The sequence below is a fragment of the Glarea lozoyensis genome, assembly GCF_000409485.1.
Source record: "Glarea lozoyensis ATCC 20868 chromosome Unknown GLAREA13, whole genome shotgun sequence".
In the NCBI taxonomy this organism is placed as follows: Eukaryota; Fungi; Ascomycota; class Leotiomycetes; order Helotiales; family Helotiaceae; genus Glarea; species Glarea lozoyensis.
Window position 1 is genome coordinate 15,173 of NW_007360987.1, and position 25,557 is coordinate 40,729.

At 44.6% G+C, this 25,557-nt stretch overlaps 10 protein-coding genes across 10 annotated transcripts; 5 read left to right on the forward strand and 5 right to left on the reverse strand.

The window, feature by feature from the left end:
* Nucleotides 1-873: 873 nt before the first annotated feature.
* Nucleotides 874-2,211, reverse strand: GLAREA_09969 (Chondroitin AC/alginate lyase; the record flags this gene model as incomplete). The annotated part of the gene is made up of 4 exons (XM_008080019.1): nt 874-1,697; nt 1,748-2,032; nt 2,079-2,145; nt 2,197-2,211. 4 exons carry the CDS (start codon nt 2,209-2,211, stop codon nt 874-876), a joined length of 1,191 nt encoding a protein of 396 aa, XP_008078210.1.
* A 494-nt stretch (nt 2,212-2,705) lies between these two features.
* On the forward strand, nt 2,706-3,711 carry GLAREA_09970 (NAD(P)-linked oxidoreductase; the record flags this gene model as incomplete). Its single annotated transcript, XM_008080020.1, has 2 exons — nt 2,706-2,781; nt 2,861-3,711. 2 exons carry the CDS (start codon nt 2,706-2,708, stop codon nt 3,709-3,711), a joined length of 927 nt encoding a protein of 308 aa, XP_008078211.1.
* Nucleotides 3,712-6,126: 2,415 nt separating this feature from the next.
* Nucleotides 6,127-8,374, reverse strand: GLAREA_09971 (MFS general substrate transporter; the record flags this gene model as incomplete). Its single annotated transcript, XM_008080021.1, has 10 exons — nt 6,127-6,274; nt 6,450-6,688; nt 6,739-6,958; nt 7,007-7,017; nt 7,073-7,546; nt 7,595-7,660; nt 7,717-7,729; nt 7,774-7,995; nt 8,044-8,240; nt 8,288-8,374. The coding sequence occupies 10 exons, from the start codon at nt 8,372-8,374 to the stop codon at nt 6,127-6,129; spliced, it is 1,677 nt and encodes a 558-aa protein (XP_008078212.1).
* Nucleotides 8,375-9,666: 1,292 nt separating this feature from the next.
* Nucleotides 9,667-12,609, forward strand: GLAREA_09972 (Zn2/Cys6 DNA-binding protein; the record flags this gene model as incomplete). The annotated part of the gene is made up of 7 exons (XM_008080022.1): nt 9,667-9,797; nt 9,879-9,949; nt 10,003-10,086; nt 10,197-10,813; nt 10,859-11,409; nt 11,472-11,594; nt 11,742-12,609. The coding sequence occupies 7 exons, from the start codon at nt 9,667-9,669 to the stop codon at nt 12,607-12,609; spliced, it is 2,445 nt and encodes an 814-aa protein (XP_008078213.1).
* Nucleotides 12,610-12,867: 258 nt separating this feature from the next.
* GLAREA_09973 (Six-hairpin glycosidase) lies at nt 12,868-14,598 on the reverse strand (the record flags this gene model as incomplete). The annotated part of the gene is made up of 5 exons (XM_008080023.1): nt 12,868-13,659; nt 13,706-13,970; nt 14,029-14,228; nt 14,293-14,463; nt 14,518-14,598. 5 exons carry the CDS (start codon nt 14,596-14,598, stop codon nt 12,868-12,870), a joined length of 1,509 nt encoding a protein of 502 aa, XP_008078214.1.
* Nucleotides 14,599-15,276: 678 nt separating this feature from the next.
* On the reverse strand, nt 15,277-16,673 carry GLAREA_09974 (Zn2/Cys6 DNA-binding protein; the record flags this gene model as incomplete). The annotated part of the gene is made up of 4 exons (XM_008080024.1): nt 15,277-15,813; nt 15,863-15,997; nt 16,088-16,567; nt 16,617-16,673. The coding sequence occupies 4 exons, from the start codon at nt 16,671-16,673 to the stop codon at nt 15,277-15,279; spliced, it is 1,209 nt and encodes a 402-aa protein (XP_008078215.1).
* Nucleotides 16,674-17,194: 521 nt separating this feature from the next.
* GLAREA_09975 (NAD(P)-binding Rossmann-fold containing protein) lies at nt 17,195-18,295 on the forward strand (the record flags this gene model as incomplete). The annotated part of the gene is made up of 4 exons (XM_008080025.1): nt 17,195-17,231; nt 17,291-17,394; nt 17,466-17,771; nt 17,819-18,295. 4 exons carry the CDS (start codon nt 17,195-17,197, stop codon nt 18,293-18,295), a joined length of 924 nt encoding a protein of 307 aa, XP_008078216.1.
* Nucleotides 18,296-18,549: 254 nt separating this feature from the next.
* On the forward strand, nt 18,550-19,971 carry GLAREA_09976 (Protein kinase-like (PK-like); the record flags this gene model as incomplete). The annotated part of the gene is made up of 1 exon (XM_008080026.1): nt 18,550-19,971. The coding sequence occupies one exon, from the start codon at nt 18,550-18,552 to the stop codon at nt 19,969-19,971; it is 1,422 nt and encodes a 473-aa protein (XP_008078217.1).
* Nucleotides 19,972-21,729: 1,758 nt separating this feature from the next.
* GLAREA_09977 (uncharacterized protein) lies at nt 21,730-22,362 on the forward strand (the record flags this gene model as incomplete). The annotated part of the gene is made up of 1 exon (XM_008080027.1): nt 21,730-22,362. One exon carries the CDS (start codon nt 21,730-21,732, stop codon nt 22,360-22,362), a length of 633 nt encoding a protein of 210 aa, XP_008078218.1.
* Nucleotides 22,363-23,710: 1,348 nt separating this feature from the next.
* On the reverse strand, nt 23,711-25,310 carry GLAREA_09978 (uncharacterized protein; the record flags this gene model as incomplete). The annotated part of the gene is made up of 6 exons (XM_008080028.1): nt 23,711-24,126; nt 24,180-24,253; nt 24,318-24,691; nt 24,759-24,817; nt 24,894-24,930; nt 25,143-25,310. The coding sequence occupies 6 exons, from the start codon at nt 25,308-25,310 to the stop codon at nt 23,711-23,713; spliced, it is 1,128 nt and encodes a 375-aa protein (XP_008078219.1).
* Nucleotides 25,311-25,557: the final 247 nt, after the last annotated feature.

A 25,557-nucleotide genomic window follows, 5' to 3' on the forward strand; every position in this document is an offset into this window, starting at 1 on the left:
AATATTATCTACTACCCCGTCTATTACGATGGTTTCTCGCATGACTTTGTCAGGGGAAAACGTGCTTCCTGGATTGATTGTGGTACTGACAATACTTATTCGAAAGCTGTGCCTGGTAATTTCTGCCCACTATAATTCTCCGCTCAGTAGCAGGGAAAAACTGCGGAAGATTAATTTACCTGGACCAAGTTGTATTGCTTCTACTGTGAAAACTCGTCGTCACTTTGATAGACAATTGTCACTATTCTTTTCTATATCTGAAATTAATGGGACTTTCAAAACCCTCCCGCGATATGCTCATATCACTTGGTGGTGGTGGTCAGATGCTGGTTGAAAAGGATATTTCACCGATAGTACGTCGATAAGTTTGACTTCCATGTGCAAGTACTTGCGGATCTCGGCGCATGGCGTCGAGAATTTTGGGAACGATATACGGAACGAAGGGGAGTTCAACAGTTGAAGTAGGGTTATTGGAGATCTCACGCAATTATATGAAATGGAACAATTCTTGCAGTTCCTGGTCAAAAAACTTGGAATAGGGTAGTCTGGATTGAATATATTTTAGACACCAAGACACTAACTAAGTTAAAAAGATTGCTGTGAATCTTCAGGTAATTTATTCGGCCCTGGTAGTACACCAGTCTCTTCTCAACAACAAAATATCCAATGGCAGAAGCCGTAAAATGTCAGTCGAGATCTTACGGTAATCTGCTTGCAGGTGAAATTCTTTGTACTCCTCTTCATTAAATGGCGATGCTATGCCGTTCATGCGAGTCGAGAGATTAATCTCGAAATCAAAAGCGCGCTCATGAGTTTCAGCAATTCAAACCTAAAGTGACCTTCTTCACATCCCAACTTTTGCAGTTTCCTCATCTAACCCTTCGTTGCAAAGAAAAGATCGCCCCAGCTAGGCATATCGTTTGCGGTGACACGACGCTCACCACCCAGCGCATCTGTAGCCTGTTTAGCCTTTAAGGTCCAAGGATTTTGCAGCTTATTCGCAACAGCGCTGTAGTGCAAAATATCCCACACCTGCTTTTGGATCCCTCGCTGATCCGTAGATATCTTAGACCAAGGCCCATTGACAAGCACCGCCTCGCAACGATAAAACTTCGGATCGTATGGCACAGTTCCGTTGAGATTGTACTTTGCTGTGTACTCGGATCCTTTGAGCAGCAGGTTATTTGCATAGGTAAACAAGTTGTAGCCTTGGTTGTTTACCACACGGGCTGCCAATGCCAGCCACCCAAGTCCGGTCATGGAGTGACTTTGGTCTCTTCCGGATTCAGAAGATTGGCCAGTGCTTGAATCAATGGTGGATTCAATACCAGCACAAAGGTCGTTCTTGTACGCGTACAACGCATAGTTATACATGGCCACATCATCGAGGTATATTGCGAAGCTGAGAAGAGCCTTGATCGATACAATCCCGTAGTTGGCTTGGCCAATGATGACGCTTTGGCGAGCGAAAAGCCAGTAGAGCTGAATACTAAATCCAGATCCTCCCTGCCACTTTGCTCCTTGCTCGACCCATCCACCTTCCCATCGCATGATCTCTGCGGCATTAACAAAGAGGTCTCCATCGAGACCAATCATCAATGATCGATCGGTACCAATGATGTTAGTAAGATTTGAGCCCCAGGCATCAAGAATTGTCGTGCTTCTTTTCCAGTGTGCGTCGTCTTTGGTAATGTACCCTTCACTAAGTCAGCTTGGCCATTTTTTCAAACATTGATTGATATCATACACATGATAGCGTTATGGTATGCTGCTCTTGTATCCGCTTGGAATGAAGTATAGTTGCTAATCCCACCACGACTAATCACTGCGAATGGACCACGCATGGCATAACTTGACTGAGAGAAAGAGTCATAAGAAAAAGCTTGATATGTTGATTTCCATGGCTCAACATTCCCAAGCACGTTATTTCGCATTGTCTCAAGATCGCTGTGGCTGTGCCAGAGCCCTGGATGGATGAAATCACTCGGCCTAGTCTTTGATCCCTGGGTGTCTGGAACTACAGGTATAGGACCTAGGGGTTGTTAGATCGAACTTGGAGGCAACTTGGGTCGGCTTACCATTTAATCCCGGAACATCTGACACGAGAGCCCATGCACATTGTGCAAGTGCACCAAGCAGCAGTACCTTGATCGTGTTAATGGTTTGTGAAATTCTCAAGGTGTGTTTAAAATTTACCTTGATGGACAACATTCTTTTGACGGCTCGCTTGACTAGGGATGGTGATTTCCTAACGATTCGCTTGAATGAAAGGTCATCTTTGCGTGCGAATGACACATATTTGAACTTATTGCAGTTCAATCAAATTAAAACCAATCTTAGAGCGCCGGTAGTAACAACTGAGCTGAATTACCCCACATTTTGGGTTAGCCCGCGAAGTCGGGCGACGGACGATGTCTCGGCCCGCAACCAGAATGTGGTCAGAAAAGGTTGCAGAAACAAGTGAAAACATTCTCCTTTTTCAGGCGCAATCTTTGACATCCGGTGCTCAGTCAAAAGAATTCAAGTTCTCCTGAGCTCCGATCTTCTGAAAATGGAGTATACAAGGTGTGTAGAGATTCCCCACATCTACTTGCAGGGAGTAATCCAACGATCTAACAATAATGTGGCAGATTGGGAGATTCTGGACTCTATATATCGAAAATCATACTTGGGTGTGCTATATTTGGAGACCAGAGATGGCAACCATGGCTACTGGAGAAAGGGGAAGCATTGCCATTGCTCGAATATGCATGGAAAAACGGGATCAATACTTGGGACACAGTAAGCAAAATATGGGATTGTGTTCTTGATTATCTACTTTGATGTCACTGTCTAAAAAACGACTTCTTCAAATAGGCAGATGTGTATTCCAATGGACGTAGTGAAGAGATAATCGGAGAAGCTATCAAGCATTACAACATACCCCGAGAGGACTTGGTTATTATGACTAAAATCTTCTATGCGTTAGATCCTATCAAACAACCACCGATCAGTGCTCTTATGGACAAAACTACTGCGGCACTCGTGAACCGAGTAGGGCTGTCTCGAAAGCATATACTTGACGCTGTAGACGCCTCAATTGCCAGACTCGGGACATATATTGACGTCCTACAAATTCATCGTCTAGATCGAGACTGCTCGCAGGTCGAAATCATGCACGCATTGAACGATGTGGTGGCTTCCGGGAAAGTTCGGTATCTGGGTGCAAGTAGTATGCAGGCGTGGGAGTTTCAAAAGCTGCAGAACATCGCAGACAAGCACAACTGGCATAAATTTATCAGCATGCAGAACTACTGGAATTTGTTGCATCGAGAAGAAGAGCGTGAAATGGTTCCGTATTGCCGGGATGCAAATATTGGAATCATCCCTTGGAGTCCTTTGGCGAGAGGTGCGCTTGCAAGACCATTTGATGTGCGTGAAGGACTGCGTAACCAGAATGACAAGGTTTTGTCAGATTTAGTTCGAGGTCAAGGGTCGGAAGCAGTGGATGAGATGATTATTAGGAGGTTGGAAGAAGTTGCGAAGAAGTGTGGTGTGAGCATGGCTGTCGTTGCGTTGGCATGGAGTTTAAGTAAGCAGGCGTGGCCTGTTACCGGTTTAAACAGCATTGAGAGAATTAATGAGGCCATATCATCAGTCACTTTTGTACTTAGCTCAGAAGATGTGGCGTATCTTGAGGAGCCATATAGGCCGAAAGATGTGAGCTACTAATAACAAAATACCAGCAATATATACATATGGTGCGACATTAGTGTCAGCAGAAATTCAACATGCAGATAGTTTAAGTTTTTCGGTGACACAGTCTTCATCAATTTGAAATGAGATCATTGTCACCTAGGTAGTTGATCTTATGAGCTATTATCGGAAGATGGCACCGGCTTACAATCAAGTGATGTTAAGCGACAAGGCGGAGAAGGCAATAATCTAAGCGGTTGTTAGTTGTTGAGATTCGATTCTTGTGTGATATGGTAGGTTCTGCCGGAGGTAAAAAGGATTTCACGTTGTTTAGTGAGCAGTTTTAATAAAAATTGTGACTTCTCGCGATATCAAACTAAACCTCTTGCTTGAACTACAAAACAATCCCCAGACCCTACTTCTCTTGGCGCCACTTTTTTTGATAGCTTGAAAAGATGTGAGATCAGTATTTATATACGAGAAAATGTTGCAAGGCAAGCTTCTTGAGATGTACAACCTATTTAAATAGCGACATCCCTTAGGTTAGCCCACAGCATTTTAAAATATACTTTGGAGCAAGATGAGTTGTGCGACGAGGATATACCTTCTACGAAAACCAAAACAAAATCATCCAACGATAACAAGAATAAAGGACTGCCATGACCCGTTCATTTGTAACAAATTTAAATGCTCAATATCAATTGCCTAGTACTGTAGTTTACTGTTCCCAGTCAGACCCGATCGATCCCCACCTCTCGATCACGAATAGGAGGGCGCTCTCTGCATTTCCTGAGCCTACATCTTCCCGTCCGTATGAAGGACTATTGATCTTCCTGCGGGGCCCCGGAGCACAGACGGACAAATTTCCATTTTGGAGTGGCTTTCCTGAATTCCACATTCCAAACGCCACAAATATCAGGTTTGTCGCGCAACCGGGCAACGGGTTAGTTGCCGGAGCTCAGCCCGCCAGCGACTAGGAAAAAAATGGTGTTCTTATTCCTCAAGGTTGTAGGTAGTAGTATTTCTTGGCATTTACTGTGCAATCAAAATCCCAGAAGGCACTAGGAAAGCTTTAGTTTTCCAACAAATTCGTATACGAGGAAAAATCAAACACTCACTGGAGCGGACTTTTTTCGTTCTCCGGCGTGGGGCACGAGAAACACGAAAAATACGAAAACTCGAGACCAAGAACGTACCGACCACAACATAACTAATCGATTATATCTATGTCTTTCAAAATACTCTTGTATACATAATCGATTATGTCACTCTTTTTCCCATGCATCGACTTATAAATATTGAGAACAATTGATTTTCAAGAGGTACACGAAACTGTACGTGCAGGAAGGCCATTTGTCACGAATGAAAGCTGTTTCTACGAGTTACAGAATATTACATTGGCTACGATACTACCAAGATAACAAGTCACTCCATTAATTTGGTAGCAGCGACAATACTGGTGCTCGACCAAGCAATTGCACTCGACCGAACGAGAAAACTTGCCAGATTGTTCTTTTATCCATCACTGTAAACAAAAGTATTTCACTGTATCATAGCATGATCATTCTCCGCCTCCTCAAGTTGTTAATTTCAAGAGAACAACGCTACTTAAACTCTCCCCCGACACCATTTCTACTAACACACTCTGTCCTTTCAGCCAGGAGCCGATTCTGCCCCCATAGTTTGCATGTTTCGATCACGCGGCTATTTTTGCTTCTATACCCATTTCAGCAAACAGCCAGTTCTGCTCGCACTCACACACTTTCTTACAAGCAGCTAGCTTTTGGGCACACTTTTACATACTCTTGAAAGGTAGACATCTTAGCAATCTTGCTTCCTTATCTGTCCCACCATTTCAGCTGTCACACTTCTGTCAGGCAGGCGCTGACAATCAGAAGTTGGTAAAAAGAAAAATTAGGCTGAAGATAAAGCGCTGAAATGCAGCTCTTTCTGGTGATTACTCAGACACGGATTAACCCATTGAAAACGAGATGGTTATCATCGAAAGCAGTGATTGCACATAACAGCCGAAATCCAGCCATGCCAGGCACATATGCAAGCATCTGACCCTTGACCTCCATTGACCACTTCATCACATGTGGCGTTGAAAAGTTGCTGCCAGACCCATAGCGACATTAAAGCTATTGACCAGTTAAGTAACTGGAATGGAGGCAATGGCGAGAAATATCTGCCTTTCTCAAGATGTCCAATAAATATTTCAGGGCCAATTTTACTGAAGACTAGAAACCTTAGAAAGAAGTTTGTTTGTAGTCCCCAAGTTACAGAATTTCATTTAGTTTTGGGTCTGGTAGCAACAAACTAACAACTGGGGCTTTTGCTTTATATTTCGTCCACTTAGGTAATCAAAGTGCTCCTTATAAAAACCCAATAGTCGGCTTCACATTTCAAGGGCCACTCTTGTTGTTCGACCGATTGGCGGTTCAAATATTCTTAAAGCATTCGACCAGCGTAACCACAGACGGATGGTAGAATAAGCGCAGTAGAAAAGGGAAGTGAAAGATGTGCCAAGGAGAGCATACAAAGCCCATGGGCTGGAATGAGTTCGCGAATGAAATGAGCCTTTGCCATTTTGGGTTTGCTAGTGTGCGATGAAAATATTAGGTCAGAATCACAGACTGAAGCAATCCATTACTATCAATAGATAAATATCGTTATTGCTTTCAACCAGTAAAATAGTCTTCCGCTTATCATCTATTCCGACTAAATCTAATATCCAGCCCCATCTTCTTCTGCCCAGAGCTTACACCACATACCTGAAATCCGGATTCTCCTTATCCGTCAAATCCTCAAAAGCATGGGGGTGACTGATCTTCTCATCTACCTGTTCTGTAGCTTCGATAGCCAACGCATTGGCAGCCGCCTGACGCTTTTCTTTGTTCCTTCGGGTCAAGAGTACCCGTAACACAGCAGCGAAGATATTGAACAGGACGTAAAGACAGAAGTGTGCTGTGAACCCTTTCTTGTAGCGAGGTGCATCACCCGCTTGGAAAATCTGGACGGTTGTTAAGGGACTGGTGAAGTAAGTGAAGTTATGATGCTTACTTGTGGTGCGGTCATATTTCCAGCTGCCCAAGCAACAAAAGTGATGGCGAGGGTGGTGGACTTCTTCGTTTGTCCAGCGACGTTGCGCGATATAAGGGAGAAAACCAGATTGCCTTCTGCCAGGAAAAATTGGGTGCAATAAAACGCAATGAGAAGACCGATGCGAGTGCTAGGAGATGGTGGAATGCTATAGATAATTGCTGTTCCAATGATAGGGGGACTGTAAGGTATTAGAAGCTGGCATAGAGATGGGAATCATCACACTTACATTGTCCATACCTGTTGATTGCGTCAGTCAAAATTTTGAGTAAGATCTGGACGGGATAGAACTTACATGCATAACCAAAAGAGTTTGTCCTGTTGTTTGGGCCAATGTGGCACCCCCTACCATGACCATGATGGTGACAGCACCCTGGGCAATGTTTAACAACTGAGTTTGAAGTACAGTGAACCCAAAGCTTGAGATGATTATGTTTGAAAACACGCCTAATCCTCCGATGACAAGAGTCGACGTGATCTGAAGCATAACATAGCACCAAATCACGGGATCCTTGATTGCTTCAAACGTTTGATGGACTTTGTAAGTCTTGTTTTGAATTCCTGTCTCGTTGCTTCGGACTCTCTCAACCATGAGCCGCTTCTGGTCTTCGGTAAAGCACTTTGCGCTCATGGGGGAATCGGGGAGCCACCATCCGATGAACAGGCCCCAGACACAGGTCAATAAGCCCAAGGCCAAGAAAAGAAGTTGCCAGGAGTAAATGGCGTGTCCAACAAAGTGGCTTGCTCCCCATGCAATGATACCACCGACCTTAGATATGTCAGTCATGAATCCTCGTTGTTGTGAAGGTAAACCTACCATGAGTTGGACTCCGACCATACAATACCAAAGAGAAGTCAAAACAGTCTGTTCGCTTTTGGTGTACTAGATACCGAAATTAGCATCGTCGTATTTTCTGGAGCGTCGAATGTTTTACATACCCACATCGTTGTCCTAACTGGTTAGCTGATGCCGATATATGGGGGCGGCGAACTTACATTATGATGAACGCTGGCTGAACACAAGATTCGAATAGACCGAGCAAGAATCGAACGACCATCATAGCCTTAAAATCCTTTGCAGCTGCGGAACACGCGATCACAATTCCCCAAAGAAACACATTCGTAGCAAGATATTTGGCCACGGGAAGCTTTTGAAGGAGCAAGTTGGTAGGATATTCACCAACGAGTACTCCCATGTAGAGGATCGTTCCTAGCCAGCTAAGACATATTTAGATCAAGTTTAGAGACAACAGGTTGTTTACTGACCTGAATTGCTGTCCAACGAGATGTGCATCTGTGCGAATTCCCATGATGGATGCGAAACCAAGAGTACCTTTGTCAAGGGATTGACAGAAGTAGGTGCCAACGATGCACGCCAGGATTCTTCGATTGATAGTCCAGAAGAGCTCCTTGTTTGTCTTCTCGTCAATAGGTACCGCCGATTGACCAACATATGCTGCAGTCTAGACTCATTAGTGACGAGGGATGTATGGATTACGAGAAGACATACTTCTTCATCCTTCTGGACATTCTTTGGGACTGGTGCAGTATAAGAACCAATGTCGTCCTCGTGAGTAACTTGGGGTGCGTTTGCCATTTTGTCTTCCTCCATGATTCAATGATTGATTGTGAATTTGATGTCGAATCACGGCTGTGGGTGGGATATATATGTGCTCTTACCCACACTCACTAGACGTACCGATTCGGAAGCGACTCCAGGTCCGTCTACAATCTCTTTCCGACTCAATCTTCGAGCCACGAAGCTTCCGGAAATTTCAACCTCACTTGCCCCGGAGTGAGCCGTCCGCGTGCCTGTCCCATCTCCACTTTGTAAAATCTGGAGATGTTTGGCGGGGTGCGGGGCGGTTTGCAAAGCACAGTCTAACAGAGCGGGCTCTGCCCCGAGACTTCACCCGCTGCCCGGGGCCATGTGGGAAAGGTGGCTGGCCTCAGCTATTACTATCAAGGAACTTCCTTTGGTAAAGTAATTATTGCCTTCATTGAGATAGAAAGACAGATTTGGCAAGAGCTGTTTCATTGCACCACAGGAGATGCCATTTAATTGTTGGGGAACATCTGCCGGAGCCGTGCGAATGAGTCAGTCCTGCACTATTCTTCTCTTGTTGGAGGAGCGAGGGAATATGAAACAGAAAGATGGGATGGACGGCAACGATAAAATAACCACTTTACAACAGTACAAACACATATCACATAACGTCGCACTTATACTGTAAGAATTCACTGGAACCCTTCTTCCCCGCATGACCTATGCGCCTCAATATGTACCCCGCAGTTCTTAAAGAAAGCAGTTGTTGATGAATGGTTTTATCATGTGGTATCTAGCGATCTAGGGGGTGATATCCTGCGCAATTTTATAAACAGTTAACCATTACTTCTTTCCTACATAAGGTGGTAGGTACTCTATCTGAAAGTCACTTTTCGCAATATCGCAAAATGTAATAAGTTGATCGACAGTGCTCACAAAGGAGGAGTACGAAGTGGCAGGGGCAGGTCCACGGGTTTGGGTTCATGGGCCTCGCCAAAAGATAGCCGAGGAGCGCCAATGTTAAGGATTAAATGTGACTTCCAGGTTGTAATAAGCATTGTTCGAACATTTTCTACTACTATTTTATAGTTCTCTTCTACCAAACCTAGTTATACTATTCAATTTCACTTAACCCTTTGGGCCGACAATCACGAGGGTTAATAAGCTTTTGCCCCAAATCAGCCACTTCCCGTTACCCCTTAGAGAATGCGTCACTGCGCGCCACTGTACCCACACTGCCCCAGATTCTGGTGCATCACCTGGCGCGGATGAATTATTGACAGAAGGAACGACAAGACTCAACTGTGTTCGTACTTGTACTCGTCTTCAACCGCGCGGTAGACATGCGCAGTCATGTGGTTAATCCCGACGACGAGCACGAAGACGCATATGATCACGAACCTGACGCGGCGCGCAAAACAAGCAAGATGAACGGCCCAGGATCAAAAGCAGGAGCAGAAGAAGAGGGTCCCGCGTACGTTGATCTTTGAGGTTGAGCGCGAATCACTTGGCCACAGGACAATACCAATAGACAAACAGCTGACCCGAGAACAAGATGCCAATCGTGCCGACAGAAGAAGGCCAAATGCTCGAGGCGATCGCCATGTTCGCACTGTGTGAAGTTCCGTGAGTGCAAATAAAGAACAGTGAATCGTATGGAATGGCGCTGACACCCCAAGAAGAGATTGATTGTATCTATGAGAACCGCAAAAGCAAGCCAGGCCTTCGGACAGGTGCTGTCGAGAATCTCACGCAACGAGTTGGTAAGCTGAACCATGAAGCAATGCGCTACGCTGCCAACGAATATCATGTGCTCCGCATAATGTCTACCGTGTAGGTGGTCTTTATACCTGGCTAACACTGTAGTCTTTAGTCGCCTTAGAAAATATGTTTCTCGGGCAAGGAATCTTATGGCAACAGGTATGGAATCAGGTGAATCCTGTACAAGATACCTCGGACAGCACTTCTGTCCCTGCTCAAACCCCTTCAAATCCGGGCGACACCCTGAAAGATTATACAAGTCGCCTGAGATCTGAATTGTCAAGTGTGTCGAGAAACTTCGAGCTACCAGAGACTGAACCAAGTATTTCAGTCAAGCGCCGGCGTATGACCAGTACTTCTGGAGAAGAACGCCCACCCCCAAGATCCGGGATACGGGACCAACAAGATCACGACAACGACTTACCACCAGATGACCTGGTCGACGCTCTCGTTGAGATCTATTTCACTAACATACATCCGTGGATACCTATTCTTCATGTCAAACAGTTTCGCGAGAGAATGGCCATCCCAACCGACCGGCAGAAGTTGCGAATAATATTTCACGCAATTGTATCGCTCTGTGTCCGATTCTCACAAGACCAAAGACTCGAGAGCGCAGAAGTGAGAGCACGGTACTCAAAGAGGAGTCGAGAAATCGTGATTTTGCAGAGTATGGAATCTTTCTCGGTCGAAAATCTCCAGGCCTTGATCATTTGCGCTTTTGATACGGTAGGTTCAGTCGTAATTAGCCATCGCATGATCTGACACCAACAGATTGGTAGCGGACGAGGACCATCAGCGTGGTCCATTGTTGGAAGTATGACAAGAACAGTGGAACAACTGCAGTTAAGTGTGGAGAGCGAAGATCAGCCCCAGTCTGCAGAGTTCCTCATAAAACGCATGGCTTTTCTGGCACCATCGAGAAATTGGACAGAAATGGAACAGCGCCGGCGGGTGTTCTGGAGCGTGTTCTTGATGGATCGATTCTGCAGCATTGCGACAGGCTGGAACTTCTCGCTGACCAGTGCCGACGTGAAGAGGCGCTTGCCGTGCGAAGGAGCTCTGTGGGAAGAAGGCAAACCACTGAAGATACCAGCGCCATACTTTGGAGTGGCGGATAAATCAGCATCTGGAGCTTTACCCACCGCACGACCTGAATTCGAAGATCAAGTATCGATAGGAGGGTTTGCGTATTGTATCGAGGCATCTGAGAGCTTGAGTCTTGTGACGACATTCTTTCTGCGACATGCTGTCAACGTCTCAAAGGTGCAAGATGTCCAGATTTGGCTCATGCGATTCAAGGAACTGGACCTCAGACTCGTGCAGTAAGTCCGGATCTATCATTGATCCAAGACGGGGTCCTATGCTGACTTCTATTTCCTCCCAGATGGAAAGTCTTCCTTCCTGCACAATGGCGTGAAGCTTGTGCACTTAATGCGGATGGAGTCCTGGATCCAAATCTAACACTTGCTCATATAACGCACAACACTGCTGTGGGACTGCTACACCAGTAAGTTCTTGATTTCTATTCTCTCTGCATCCACCAAGAACTAGTGTTTATAACAAGCGCGATACGAAGACATAACAGGATGCGGAGGCCCCCCATCTTCTCGAGACGTCCTTTATCGGGCAATAATTGACTTCCCGTTTCCTATAGAGGCATTGCATACCCATCACCAGAGTGGAAAGCTAGCCCGATCCGACTTCCCTCCGTTTCCAGTGCAGAAACATGCATGACAGCAGCAACAGAAGTCGCCATAATCGCCGAAAAATACCTCCAGGGCTCCACGTGTCTCACACACCCGCAATTTGGGTTTTGTCTATTCATTTGTGGAAGAATGCTCCTCGCCCATTCACTTCACTACAGCGTCATGCTACCACCGGAATTTGACTCCTTGATAAATAGTCTACAAGAGATATCGAGTCGCTGGAACGGCCCCCATGCACATGAGCCCGACAGCAAAATTGACAATCTTGCGTCGAAGTTTGCATCCCGTCTTGCTCAAGCTCGTGATCAAGGACCTCACACTTTAGATATTCGCCAGTCGGCCTACTCCGAGGACCAGAACCATGAAAGTACCGCAATTTCTCAGGAAACCGTCTCAAATCAGTTCAATCAGCCAGGAATGATCTCTAACAACCAAATATCGGAACCGATATCGAACGAACACGACCTCAGCAACGGTCACCACTTCATGTCAGAACCAGAGGGCTCACCAGACAGCATATCACTTGCGTTCCCACCTCTACCTCTTGCCTTCCAGCCCCACTGCGCAAGCGCTACACAAACCGCCATGCCATCTCCAACTTCTGACAATCAACAATTGAACAGCTTCTACGACCAGAAACAACCAGAAGAAACTACATTCCAACATGCCACCTTCTCGGATCAGAACATGGGCTACGACATGTCTGGCGCGAGTGTCGATAATTTGAACTCGTTCTTTGAATATTCGTTGTTACCTACCCAACGGATTAGTATGTTCTCTATGCAGAACGAGAAGGATGCTAATTCGCACCTATAACGGCGTGTCAGTAATTGACAGGTACCACTGTCTTGTTATTGAAGCAGCGCTGAACGGTCTTTCTCCATATAATTGGATTGCTTTATACCACATTTACTCTCAATATCACAAATCATTTTACGTCATACGATGTTTCAGTGAAGATAAGACAAGGTTAGAGGGTTTGGAGGTAATTCGGTCTTGCCAGCTTTTCCTCTAGATTACCGAACATAGTTGACAAAATCGAACATGCTTTCTAGATTCAAAGTTCTCCCCGATTCAATCCACACCTTTCCACGGTCTGACAAAATGTCCTCCAATACCCATATCGAGCAACTTATTTCCCACTAACAAGAAGTAATAATCCGCATACACCAGCCCATGATCGGCCCATCTTCGCGGTGCAAACTCGTAGTTGTTTATGGTAGCGCCTAGCAAAATCGTCTCGGCGCCTCCACCCATATCAACTTCGAGCGTACCGGCTTTGGAAGACACCCCATGCTCCACCGATGCTATCTCGACTGGTTTGCTATGGAAATGCGCCTCAGGACTCATTTGCGATTCACATACCGATGTAAGCATATGCAGCGCCCCCTTCAAATACGGGGACGGTTCTCCCATTGCGGTCAACGCTTCGTGTAAGAGCAACATCCCAAAGCAGGCAACCATTGCAGCACTCGTATCCGTGGGCCGCTCTGTCGTCGAAGGATCCGCAAAATCCCAAGGCGGGATCCCGCTGTCCGGGAGATGTGCGAGGAAGTAGTCTGCGCATTCGCGGGCCGTTGTGAGGAAGGATGGTTCGTGTGTCCAACCATAGGTTTGTGCAAAGCCAGTAATGGCCCACGCTTGGCCGCGAGACCAGCAGGAGTCATCCGAGTAACCTTGGTTTGTCATTTTCGCTTTCACGGCGCCAGTGGCTTGGTCAAAGTTCACAACGTGTAGTGTGGACGAGTCGGAACGGACGTGGTGCTTTTGGCTAGTCTTAGCGTGGGAGATGGCTATGTTTCTGAGCGTAGGATCGCGAAGTTCGGTCGCGGCCCAGAAGAGAAGATCGAGATTTAACATGTTATCCTACGCTTGTGAGTAACATGGCATTGAACGGGGGAAACCAGCCTACAATGATAACTAGAAAGTCCAATGAGGGATCCATGAAAGAATATCGTTTCGTAACACATGTGTCCCAAGATCGCAGAGATTTTGTTTTCGAATTATACCGTGTTGCCAGCGTCTGTGCGGCCGTGATCAACGTCTCGTATGCCTTGGGGTCACGATCAAGTTCCCATGCTTTACGTGCCCAAGGAGATATCATGAAACTAAGATCGTGCGTTGTTCCCAGCTTTGAATTCTGGTGCAAGTTCAAAGTCCACCACTGACATGCAAATCTGAGATTGACCGCGTTATTATCTTGAATACACCATTGGATAATCGATGACGACTTACTGCCATTGGAGTATATGTGGCGTTGGAGAGAGGCTGGAAGATGGCCATGGTGACGTGAACTGTGGGAATTTTCGCTGGCGCTCGAGTATTAAGTACAATGAGCCAGGAAAGAATCCAGAAGTCCAGAAATCAAACTCTCGGTACACGTACGAAGTTCCACCAGGAACTGTGTATTCTGGATACAAGATTGGCGGCGCAGACTGTAAGTTGATCAGTGTACATACTCTGTCGTTGATATAAATGGTGGAGAAAAGGGAAGCCTACCTTGTTCAAAGCTATCTGAGCTATCCCCCAGATTTTCGCCTGAACCGACTCGGAGTACAAATTACAAAGTATTTTGGTGTCAGCAGCTGGTTCTAAGTCTTCTATTGTGGGTGGTGTTGGAATTCCAACCGCCTTGTTGACGTCGACTTTCCGAGTGCCTCTTTTGCTTTTCTGTGAGTGCGTCAATACACGCTCATCATTCCTTAACAGTGAAATAGAGCTTACTGGAGAATCTACATCATCTGAATGATATACAAGTGTACCAGAACCACCGTTCAACGAATCTCTCGTTCGCTTTGTAGACATTGCCGTGCTTGAATTCTGACCCACTTCTCGGTAGTGTGGAAGGAAGGAAAAACAACAAGAACACTGGATGCTAAGATCACTCTGAAATTTTAGGGAATCTGAACATGCGAGAGTACGGGTAGCGTGTTCTCATAAGTAGAATCCAAGGTCTTGCGGTCCTACGAGCGGGATCATCCTTCGCTTTGTGCATGGTTACCACTCACCCGAAGACTTGGCTAGGTAAAGATCTTCTCAATGTCGGAAATACGCCGGAGAACTACAGATCTGACTTTTAAGATGCGTCTGTATTTACACCGTAGGATTACATCCGGAATGAGTGGAGGTTGCTTCTGTCTTGGCGTAACCGGTGTGCGGGGGATCTCTCGGAGACTTTCCGAACGCTACATTCAGTCACCCAGTAATTTGGCAACTGATCCATTTTAAAACAGCGAAACGATTTATCTGACTTTGAAGGAAATTTCATGTTTTGCAGAGGTAAAACCGATCAGAAGGCAAGATACCTAAAAGCGTGGGAAAGACTGTTGGCTTTGTTGTTTACACTATGTTACGTGGGCTAACGAGACTACTTGTGTAAGAATTGATCATAGTGTTATGTGAATCTTTCTTCTATCAAATCCGTAATCAGGATTGTGATAATTTGCTTTGTGTGTAAACTTGTTGCTACACGATATCTAGTTGTCAATTAGAACCTTGAAACTCTTTTGCCACCTTGATCGCAAAGTTCATGTAAGAGTTTCCAAGCGGAGCATACCCCAAACTATAATACTGAGAATTGAAGATCTGCTCGGCAAAAGCCCTACTCTCTGCTTTGTAACTGTCACCTGCTGAACCAGAAAACTTACACACGACGCCGTTGATGAGAATAGACATTGCAGCATAAGTACAGAGTAGAGCTGCTGCTCGGTTGGAAGTGTATATGATTGCTGTAGACAATGGGTCTGTTGTAGTTTCGAAAGATTCCTGGTACGCTGGAGTTCTACGCCATATGGTCATCTCCTCTCGAAGGTTGGTGGCATTGTTTAAAGTCGAATCAATCATCGTGCTTGATAGTTCAGATGCATGTGTCCGATCCCGCAAGGAAAACAGAATATTGGGCAATTTATATAGAATAGCAAATAATGAATCAAATGGTTGATCGCTGGCAATCTCCGCAGTTTTCTTCCATCGCGGTGAGTCTAAGAAACACTTTTTCTGCAGAGTTATTGCTTCAATGACCTGTTGGCATCAGCCCCAAAGCCCAAATATCAATTGAGACGCCACTTACAATTATACCCTTAAGAGATTTAAGCATCTTACAGGTGAACACATCTTCTAAGCAGCGGACTCCGTGCCTTTCTAGGATTGCTGACGCCCCACCAATATGATGGAATGGTATCTCGTCGTTTGATGATGTTAGAAGCTATTTGCATTAACACGATGGATTGTCGAGAGAATGATCATGTACCTCATATATACCCAATAGTGCCGATGCACACAGTATCTGACCCACCTCTGTTCTGCGGGCAAGATTTCGTCTCAATTCTACCAGGGCTCGCCCATACGATATACGGCCTTTCTCCAGACATTTCACGTCCTCGCGAAGCAGCGTACGGTGCGCAAAATAGATTGCTTCAACTGAAAGATCTACCGCCTTGGAATATCCTAAACGACTTGGAACGTCTTTGACAAATCCAAAAACGCAGAGAGATTTCCCGTTGGGGAGGCTGAGTTGGAAAGTGGAACGTAACTGCCTTCCAAGCTTTTCCGCGGGGTTTGAAATCATCCCTCGAATTTGTGCGTTCGCAGTAGTTCGGTAGTATAGGGAAGATAATGTTGTTGGTCTACGCCATTTGTTCTCCAAGTTCTCAGTCAAGATATTTGTCTTTCTCAATCTTACACCTTCGTCCTGGAATTTATGGACTTTCACGTAGCCCGGACAGGAGAACTTTGCATCGGTACATCGTAAGCATGAAGGTCTCCCGAGGTCACACTATTGCCGTTAATTCTTGGCTATTCTGAGCTTGAAAGTGTGAAAGTACCTTTATCTTGCGTTTGGTACAAGTGGAGCAGCCTTTGCTTTTTGGTACCCCTACCATTTCTGTTTTTGAACTTTGGTTGGGAATTTTTATACCGCGATGTACGATGAGCGAGGTGCAAAGTTCGGGTTCCCCGAACGTCTTTTCCGTTGCATAAGCTCCCAGGTTCAGTAATGTACTTGTAAGGGAGGTGACGTCGTGCATTCAATGGCGGACTTTCCTTCGATAGTAAGTGTTATGCGCGAGCCTCTCTATCAAGTGTGAGAAGCTCAGCATGTTTCGACTCTGTTTGTGGGATCATATGAGGTGGAGGATCCAACTCCATCATCTTTGAAGTCTTGTGGCGTCGAGCGGGGAAAACTTCACGGTTGTCACTGATTGGTCGTACCGCAACATACATCCTCATTCGGTTAAGGTGGTTCGTAGTCAATAACAAGAAGTTGTAAACATGAATTCTTCAAAAAGTGACTGCGAAGTGACCATATATTTGACTCTATTCTCTTCTTAGAAGTCTGAGAATATGTTGCATATCGTTCTCTCGTTCACTTTTCCTCTACTTCCTTCTAAACTTCAAAATCAATATGACTTTCATCAAGAACATAGCCATTGTTGGCGGATGTAAGTTCACTTGTCAGGCACTCGAGTATTCCTAAGAGGATTTCTAACGTAAATTTTAGCTGGTCAAATGGGGACTCCACTAGTCAAGGCTCTGGTTGAGTCCAAAAGATTCAACCTAACGGCCATTACTCGAAGTGAAAGTGATTCTACATTTCCACCCACCGTTCGTAACCCTTATGCACAATGGCCTTGAGATGACTAATAGAATATTGCTGACTTTACCGCCACACAAAGGTCAATGTTCTTCGTGGAGACTACGACTCCGAAGACTTCCTTCAGTCCTCATTTAGCAATCAAGAAGTTCTTATTATCATCCTTGCGACAACCGCACCAAAAGATCTTCAGCCCCGTCTTATCAGAGCTGCGACTGCAGTTGCCGTATCATACATCTTACCTACTGAATTCGGTCCTGATACTGCAAACTCAGCTTTGGCCCAGGCAGTACCATTTTTGTTCCCGAAGAAGTCACTTCGAGATCAAATCAAGGCATCACAATCTAGTAGTCTCATTGCTGTTGTTAATGGACTTTGGTTTGATTTCGTAAGTAAATACCTTGCTTGCTGTGCATTATAGTTGACCAATTTCAGAGCTTGGCAGGTGGGTTCTTTGGAATCAATATCAAAGAGCGTACGGCGAGATTGTATGATGATGGGCAGACTCTCTTTAGTACCACAACACTGGCACAAGTCGCCCGTGGAGTCACTAAGTTGTTTGAACTCCCTTCCTCTGAGCTTGAGAAATTCAAAAATCACTTTGTCTACGTTAGCTCTTTCGCTGTTTCTCAAACTCAAATACTGAGATCAGTGCAAAAAGCCACGGGAACCAGCAACGAAGACTGGAAGATCTCGAGTGTGCCAGTTGATGAAGCTATCGAGATGGGATTAGCAGAGTTCCAGAATGGTAATTTCAAGGGTTTGCTGGATGTCTTGTATGGAAACAATTCAAAGCCCGGAATGGGTGGAAATTTTGAGCATAAATTGAACAATGAGTTGTTGGGATTGGAAAGTGAAGATCTGGATATTGTGGTGAATAAGATTGTTGATTGTATTGAAAATAAGATGTGAAAATGACATTCACTGAGGATTTTAATACAACATTCAGACCAATGAGAAATAACTTGAAGGCGTCTGATAGTAACGCGTCGAACATGATAATAAAGGTGAACATGAGAGTTGCGGATACCAACTCCAAAAACAGACTAGTCCCGAATCACGCTAACGAGGTGTTTCTGCCTAACTCTACACTTGCTTTCCTATTTCGCAGTTTCTCTAGACATGAGACACCAGCCAACATCACCTCTTGCATAAGATTGTAAATCATGGGAGAGCAAAACTCGCTTCAATCGGCCGGAGTAACAGGTGAATGGATATGGGGCGACGATCTCGAGACAGTCGTCTTTGCACAAGCCTACGGTCACGGCCGAACGATAATTTTTCGATTCAAATTCGACAACAAAAGTCCGCGACCATTAGCCAGTCGAGTCGCAACCTGTTATCATGATCTCAATACCAGTACCCCAGGCCATTCATTCCCAACTACAAGCACCATGCGCGAAGCCATATGGACTGCTGTTGCGAACATCTGGAATGTGTGCTGTCTTCACCCTGAAATTCACCAACTGGACGTTATCATTGATATCCTTAACGAGGAAGCTGAGCACCACGGGCAGCAAGCTTCCTGGGACCTCTGTCACGAGAAAATGTATACTGACTACGTCGAAATGTTATCGCCGGCGAGTCACCTGTCGCTCAATAATCAGCAAATGAGCAAGATCGAATATCGAAGTCTCGTACGATTAAATCAGCTTGGAGGAAGAGGTTGCACAACGCTTGTGTATAACGCATCTGATCCTCTGACCAAGTACGTGTTCAAGGGAATTAACTTTCGCACCTTTTTAAACGGCTACGAAAACGGCCACATTCTTGAAGAGATTAAATCCTTCTATCGGCCAATGGAGTTGATTGCCAGCATGCCCCGCCATCCCAACATTATGGCTCCTGCACAAACTTTGGTGACCGTCTGCAAGCCAGGGGACACTGTACCGTTCGTGTGTGGCACACTTTATCCTGTTCTTTCCAATGGTGATCTTGCTGCATACATCGAGAAAAGCAATGAAACCGGTCAGCGGATACCAGCGACAAAGAAGGCGAAATGGTGTTATCAGATGGCTGCCGCAGTTGCGCATACTCACTTCGATGCGAAGACTTACCATATGGATCTTAAGCCTGGAAACTTTCTGATCGATAATGATTGGAACCTCGTGCTCATAGACTGGGAGCAAAGCGATGCGCCTGTGACTACTGCAGCCCCAGAAATTGACGGCACATGGGACGTTGAAGAAGTTCAAGTACAAAACTCCAAGACCTTTCTCCAATACACAAATTACACTGGACCTGAACGTAAGAACATGCCCGATACTACACCTGACGACAACGGTTGGAATGTTTGGAATGTGGGTTTGGTGTGGAGTAGGCAATGTCGAAAGGCATTAGAGCTTGCTGAAGTCTTCAGTCTTAGTCGAAGTATGTGGATGTTATTGCGTCAGCCAGATATGGGTAGCTTTGAAGATATCACGGCCACGGAAGAGATCTCGGAAGATTGGAATATGTCAGAGGATATCCCGCTGCATGGGAGAGACGCAGTAGACAGGTGTTTGATGAAAGATCCTAATGAGCGGATTGGTCTTCATGAGCTCGTTACGTTCTGGAGCAAGGAAAAAAGAGAAGTTGAAAGCGTTTAACAATTTCGAGCAGCTAGGTATTTTCGTCGGTCATGACAAGTAAAACTAGAAAATGCATATGTTTCACATGAGAATTATGATCTAATTAAGTCTAACACCCAAGTCGTCCATATCATTCCGGCCACTTTCTCTGTAATTCTTGTTTTTTGGTGGTCTCCTCGGTCGCTTGTGTTAAGGCCATATTTGCAACCAACTTTGCATTTCTTAAACATAATGGTACTTGGTGTAGCACCGATTGCTGCTGCACATTGTCAGCATCCAAATTCGACATCCGCAAAGACTGTCACTCACAGTGGCCATTACTATGTGCTGGTAATGACGCTCCAAACTGCCAGACCGCTTCATTCGAACGATTTTCCCCGTCTTCTGGCGCAATATCAAAAGGTAGCGTTATATCGGCCCGACCTTATAAAATTGAGCAGCTAAATATGTGTCTTCTTCATCGTCGTAAAAGTACAGAGACCAAGCTTTTCTGTCAAGCCGAGACGCTTTAAAAGAGCACTCAGCTCGAAGTGAAATGGTCAAATTGAGCTGAAATCCTATTGAGGCATATTATCGTTGATGAAATCGCATAGCGCTATGCCTTGGTATGGAAACCGCCACACGCTTCTTCGCACGTTGTCGAGTTGTGCAATATGACTGGAATTTTTTACGGCACAACGAACTTGGTGCAGCGGCTGACATTTCAAGATATAAGGTTATACTTAGGTAAACACACTGCATAACGATGCATTTAAGTTAGGCTATGTGTACATGTATTCCCTTTAGCTATTATTCTTGTCGCCATGCATACAAACTCAAGGGCGGTCAAATCCTACAGGATTCTCACCTATTTGAATTGGTCGACGAGACATTCATCCAAGGTTTAGAGTTGTGTCCATCATTCAATTACTTTCAGGATGCAAGAAGGATTTCGCTTTCTGCGTTTCTATTTGCTACGGTTCAATAATCTCCCCGCGACTTATACTGGTAATCTCGACGAACAAATGGGTGTTTATATCTACTGTGTTTGCCGAACTTGCTTGGCAGGATTCAAAGCCGCATTAACAAGTTATTTTGAGGCCATCAGCCGCAATTGCTGGTCGTACACACACCGCGATATGGCGTTGCTAGTGGGAAAACCCGACTTTCAGCTGGAAACTCAAAGACCGTAAAAACGGTCGCGCACGACTACGTTTGTAGACAAAAAGCCCTTCTATGAATAGATACTGTAATATACAAGGGGTCAGTATATCTAGTTTATATTGTACTCAGAAACCTCGTTAGTAAACTCTACTAGAGAAGGTAAAGAGGTTAATTTTCGTGTTCTTCGGTCTTAGCGAGGCATAGTGAGGTTACCTCGACATCCGGATTCGATTTTTACGACTTTATAGCGCACCCTTTCTAGTTTTGTATAAAGACGACATTTCTAGGTATAAGATAAAGTAAACATAACTACTTCTTATATATCACATTACCTATTTCTAGAAGAGCTTATTACCTGAAGACGTAGTTATAAAGTCAGCAAAAGTAGTCGACCGTTTTCCCGCTTTTTAAATCTTCAGCTGAAAACCAGATTTTTGCACTTGTAACGCATATCGTTGTAGCCTTGTCATCAATCCGAGAAAATAAGAGAGGAACTTAATCACTCCGATACATAACCTTAGCTACTGATAAATAGCGAAGCATCCCGCATGCCGAAATCACAACTCCAGTACATCACAGAGAAAAGTCTTGACATCACATTACTTCCACTCAAAAATTTATCATACTTTGAGAATGCTACTCCTCATCGCCGGTACCTACATCAGCTCGCTAATTGGGGTAACGTTGGCATTTGCCTTACCGACTCCTGACAACAATGCCCTGGTCACCAAGTCCGAAAATCAGATTACATCGATCACTATCCCTCCCTCCAATACAACCAATAACTACGGTGAAACCTTGAAACTCGATTTCGACGCGCCTATTGATCCAGGGGTTGTTGATGAGTCCCTCAAAAGCTTATTCAAATCAGAAGAATCGACCCTCGTTCGCAGACTTGGCCCTACCTACTTCTCTTGCGAAGGAAGTGCGGACTACTCCGATTCCAACGGCAAATTATCATTGCAATATACTTGCAGCAGCAAGTACTATCTCGCTTGGGGATTTCGCATCTCTGCACCGGTACAGAAAATCATCGCTGGACTTGTGAGTGAACGTGGCTTGGCATGGTGGAGGAATGGAATAAAAATGCCCATGAATGCACCTCACCCCCTCGTCAGCAAAAACTACATCTTTCACGGAACAATGACCGGGGCAAATCCGGATACCATTGTAGAATACAATGATTACATCACTTTCCGCCACAACATTGGCCCAGGAGGTAGTGGAAGCATTTACTGGCAAGGAAAGGTTCATATGCTGCATTGAACGTCAAATGCTAGTCCGGTAGTTGAGGATTAGTGGAAATTGGTTGAAGTTCATTGACTGGGTAGAGGTCTAGCGTATGGGTAAACGTTTTCCTTCTGTGGTCGTCGGACCTGGGTTCAACAATTCTATGTCTTCTGTTTTTATGTTGCGTGGAACACGACTACGGAGGTTCGAGGATCCCAAACGATTCTACAGACCCGTTTCGGGCAATATATCATTGGGTCTGGGGATGCAATAGGCAGCTTTGCGAAGGAAATCTTTAGTGTCAAAATTTATCTCGTTGTCTATCTAGTGAAGCTTGTTAAGATAGATGAGTATTTGCGTATTTGGGTATCGATCTTTACAACTCCGCTCCACATCTGAAGGTAAAACCCAAGCGTCGTATCTGTTCAACTGCACAAAAATCAAGTAAACCTTTCATCTGTGTTTAGATTGGTTCTATTAAGCTATAAGACGTGCTCCGTAGGGCTAAGTAGTTCAATGTACATCAGATGTCGCGTGACTGTTTCTTGGGTGTTCTATGTAGTCTCACATCATCATCTCACATCTACACCTTTTCAAAACAGGACATCGCGTGTGTTCATCTTCTTAGAGTCTCAAAAGTTAAGACATCCAAGCAGCAGTAGATACATGTTGAATAAGGTTGGTGAGCAGACTGTGAACTTGATAATCTCCATTGAAAAAGAATTGTCTCTCGGAATTGATGACTCAAATTTCGCAACAGTTAAATTTTCCTTATGACTGAACATAGTCATGTTAGGGGGTCAAATTACATCATGTGGTTCGCAGAATATCTAGCACTTCATGTTCGAGGAAAAAAGTCATATACTTTGGCGAGTTCCATGCCAAGTTCCAGAGAAAAAAGAGACACGACGGTAATGAAGGTCGATATATAACACGGTAGTGGGAACAAGAGTTTGCAAACCGGACAGAAAGTTTTGGGGGACCTTCTGGCGGAGAAAGTCTGCATTTTAAATATGTAGGTGATTTTCTCGCGTTTTAATATCAGGGTTGTTGTTATGTATAGTTGGGTTGGTATGAGTGAAGATTACGAGTCGAAACGTTATTCCAAGAGAACAATATTCATTACCTCCACCTTTTGCTAATTGAAGTCACAACACATACTTGCACTCTCTGTTTCTTTGTGCCAATAAATCAAAGCTCATTCTCCCGTACGGAACCTAGGATTCTATTAATTTCACTGCTGAGAACTGAAGCGCCTCGTAAAATCTCACCTCAAGCGAGTGCAGAAGTCGAATTTTGTACAATGATTGTAATTACTCATACAAATCATTCTTCCGTGCTTGGACATCGTTAATGGACTCTATCAAATACTTTGTGCTTCCTTCTATTTTAAACTTGCGTTATCATTTCCCTTTCCGTTTACCATAACACCCTCCAAATTCGGCTTTGAAAAATTGTTCAAGACCTGGTTGTTTTGTATAATCAAATCGCTTTCGCTTCCATCATCATCCGCCACTTTGAAATGTTTCAATTCTATATCCCTCTGTACCATGATCTCCATAGGACCTCGCTCGCCACCGTCATCGAATGCATCTGCCGTTTGGCTATCGAGTTTGCTTCTTGGGAATTGTCGGCCATGAGTCGATGACTTTCCGTATCCCTCTCGTCCTCCAGATGAACTCAAATGTGTATTTCGTAAAATGACTCGTGAAACGAAGGCCTTGAGTGCTGGAACGGAACCACAGATAATTGCCATGTTGATCTCAAGACCAGACCAAAGAGCAATGTCTACTCCAGTAACTATTGCGAAATACAGGTTAGTATATGCATTACGACAGAAGCGAGAGACTTACCCGGCTGGAGTTCTTCAGGCCCATTGAGATTTGTGTACAGCGCTTTGAGACGAATTACAGAGACGACAGTCACTCTATAGGACATGTAAGTATAGGTTGAAGGTAACTTTTGCAGATTAAGCTCAGAGGGAGACTTACATAGCTCCACAAGCAAAAACTGAAATGAGCACTATTCTCTGCTTCTTTGGTAATTGAAGTTTCATCAAAAAGGGCGTTGGAATAGCGACTAGGATAAGATCGTTGACTATGTTGAATCCGGAGATTGAGTAGTTGAGTGCCGGGCGATTGAAACAAAAACCTTCTAGAGAGAAGTTCCAAGCTTTCGCGACAGGAAAGCAATAGAATATACTCCCACAAACAGACATAATGCCACAAACAATGATCCAAGCTATGAGAAACTTGATAATTCTTTGACCCATAACAGTTGTAAATAGACGATACGATTGCGTTAACATCGACAGTTTGTAAAAGGTTTGGGTGAAGTTGTATAAAGGGACTGTGGAGAATAACGCCTATTCAAAGACGTATTAGAATTTTTCTTGAAGGGGAGAAGCAGACCAAAAGAAATAGACAACTTACAGCGAGGAACTGCTGCAGTGTCGCAAGATTAACTGGCTGACCTAGACCCCATCGTATCTCTATAATAAAATTAGTTGGAATCTTTCACACCTTCTGCACCATAGAAGAGCAAAGTCTAATGCAAGGTCAACATACGAATAAATACTGTCACTGTATATGCAATTGAGAAAGCCTAAAAAACACATGTCAGTTCTCAGTTATCCATTTTCCCAAATCTAAGTACAAACAAGTAAAGCACACAATAACAAGTTCCAAACAATAACCAACATTCAGTCGCCATTCTATTCCTTATCATAGAAAGAAAAGAAAAGAGAGCGACTACGGCATTTCATACTCCATTACACGATCCTTCCACTGAAGAAGAAATATTAGAAATTTACTGACCATCGCGCAAACCATGAGATAATCATCGATCCCTACTCTTTTGACAATATACGCTCTGGTAAACAATCTCATCGCAATGAATATCATGGCCAGAATTGTCCAAAAGAATGTGTTGACCACCAAAGCATAGTTCCTCTCCACAATGGGCATGCCCGCTACGTGCCACATCTTGACGAGATGCTTGTACTTCGTGTGTCGGAACTTGAGGTTGTTGTACAATTCGTCCTTCGGGTTTCGTCTCAAATCATTATTCGAAGTAAACTGGGGATTGACGTAGTTTGCGATCGGAGGCGGAGCGTACTTAAGAAGGTCGAGAACGCTTCAAAGACTGTTGTCTCAACTTCAGCTTTGTGAATATCTGCAAAGAGTAATATAATTGGTTTGTACAGATACAGTATACGGCTGAACAACCAGC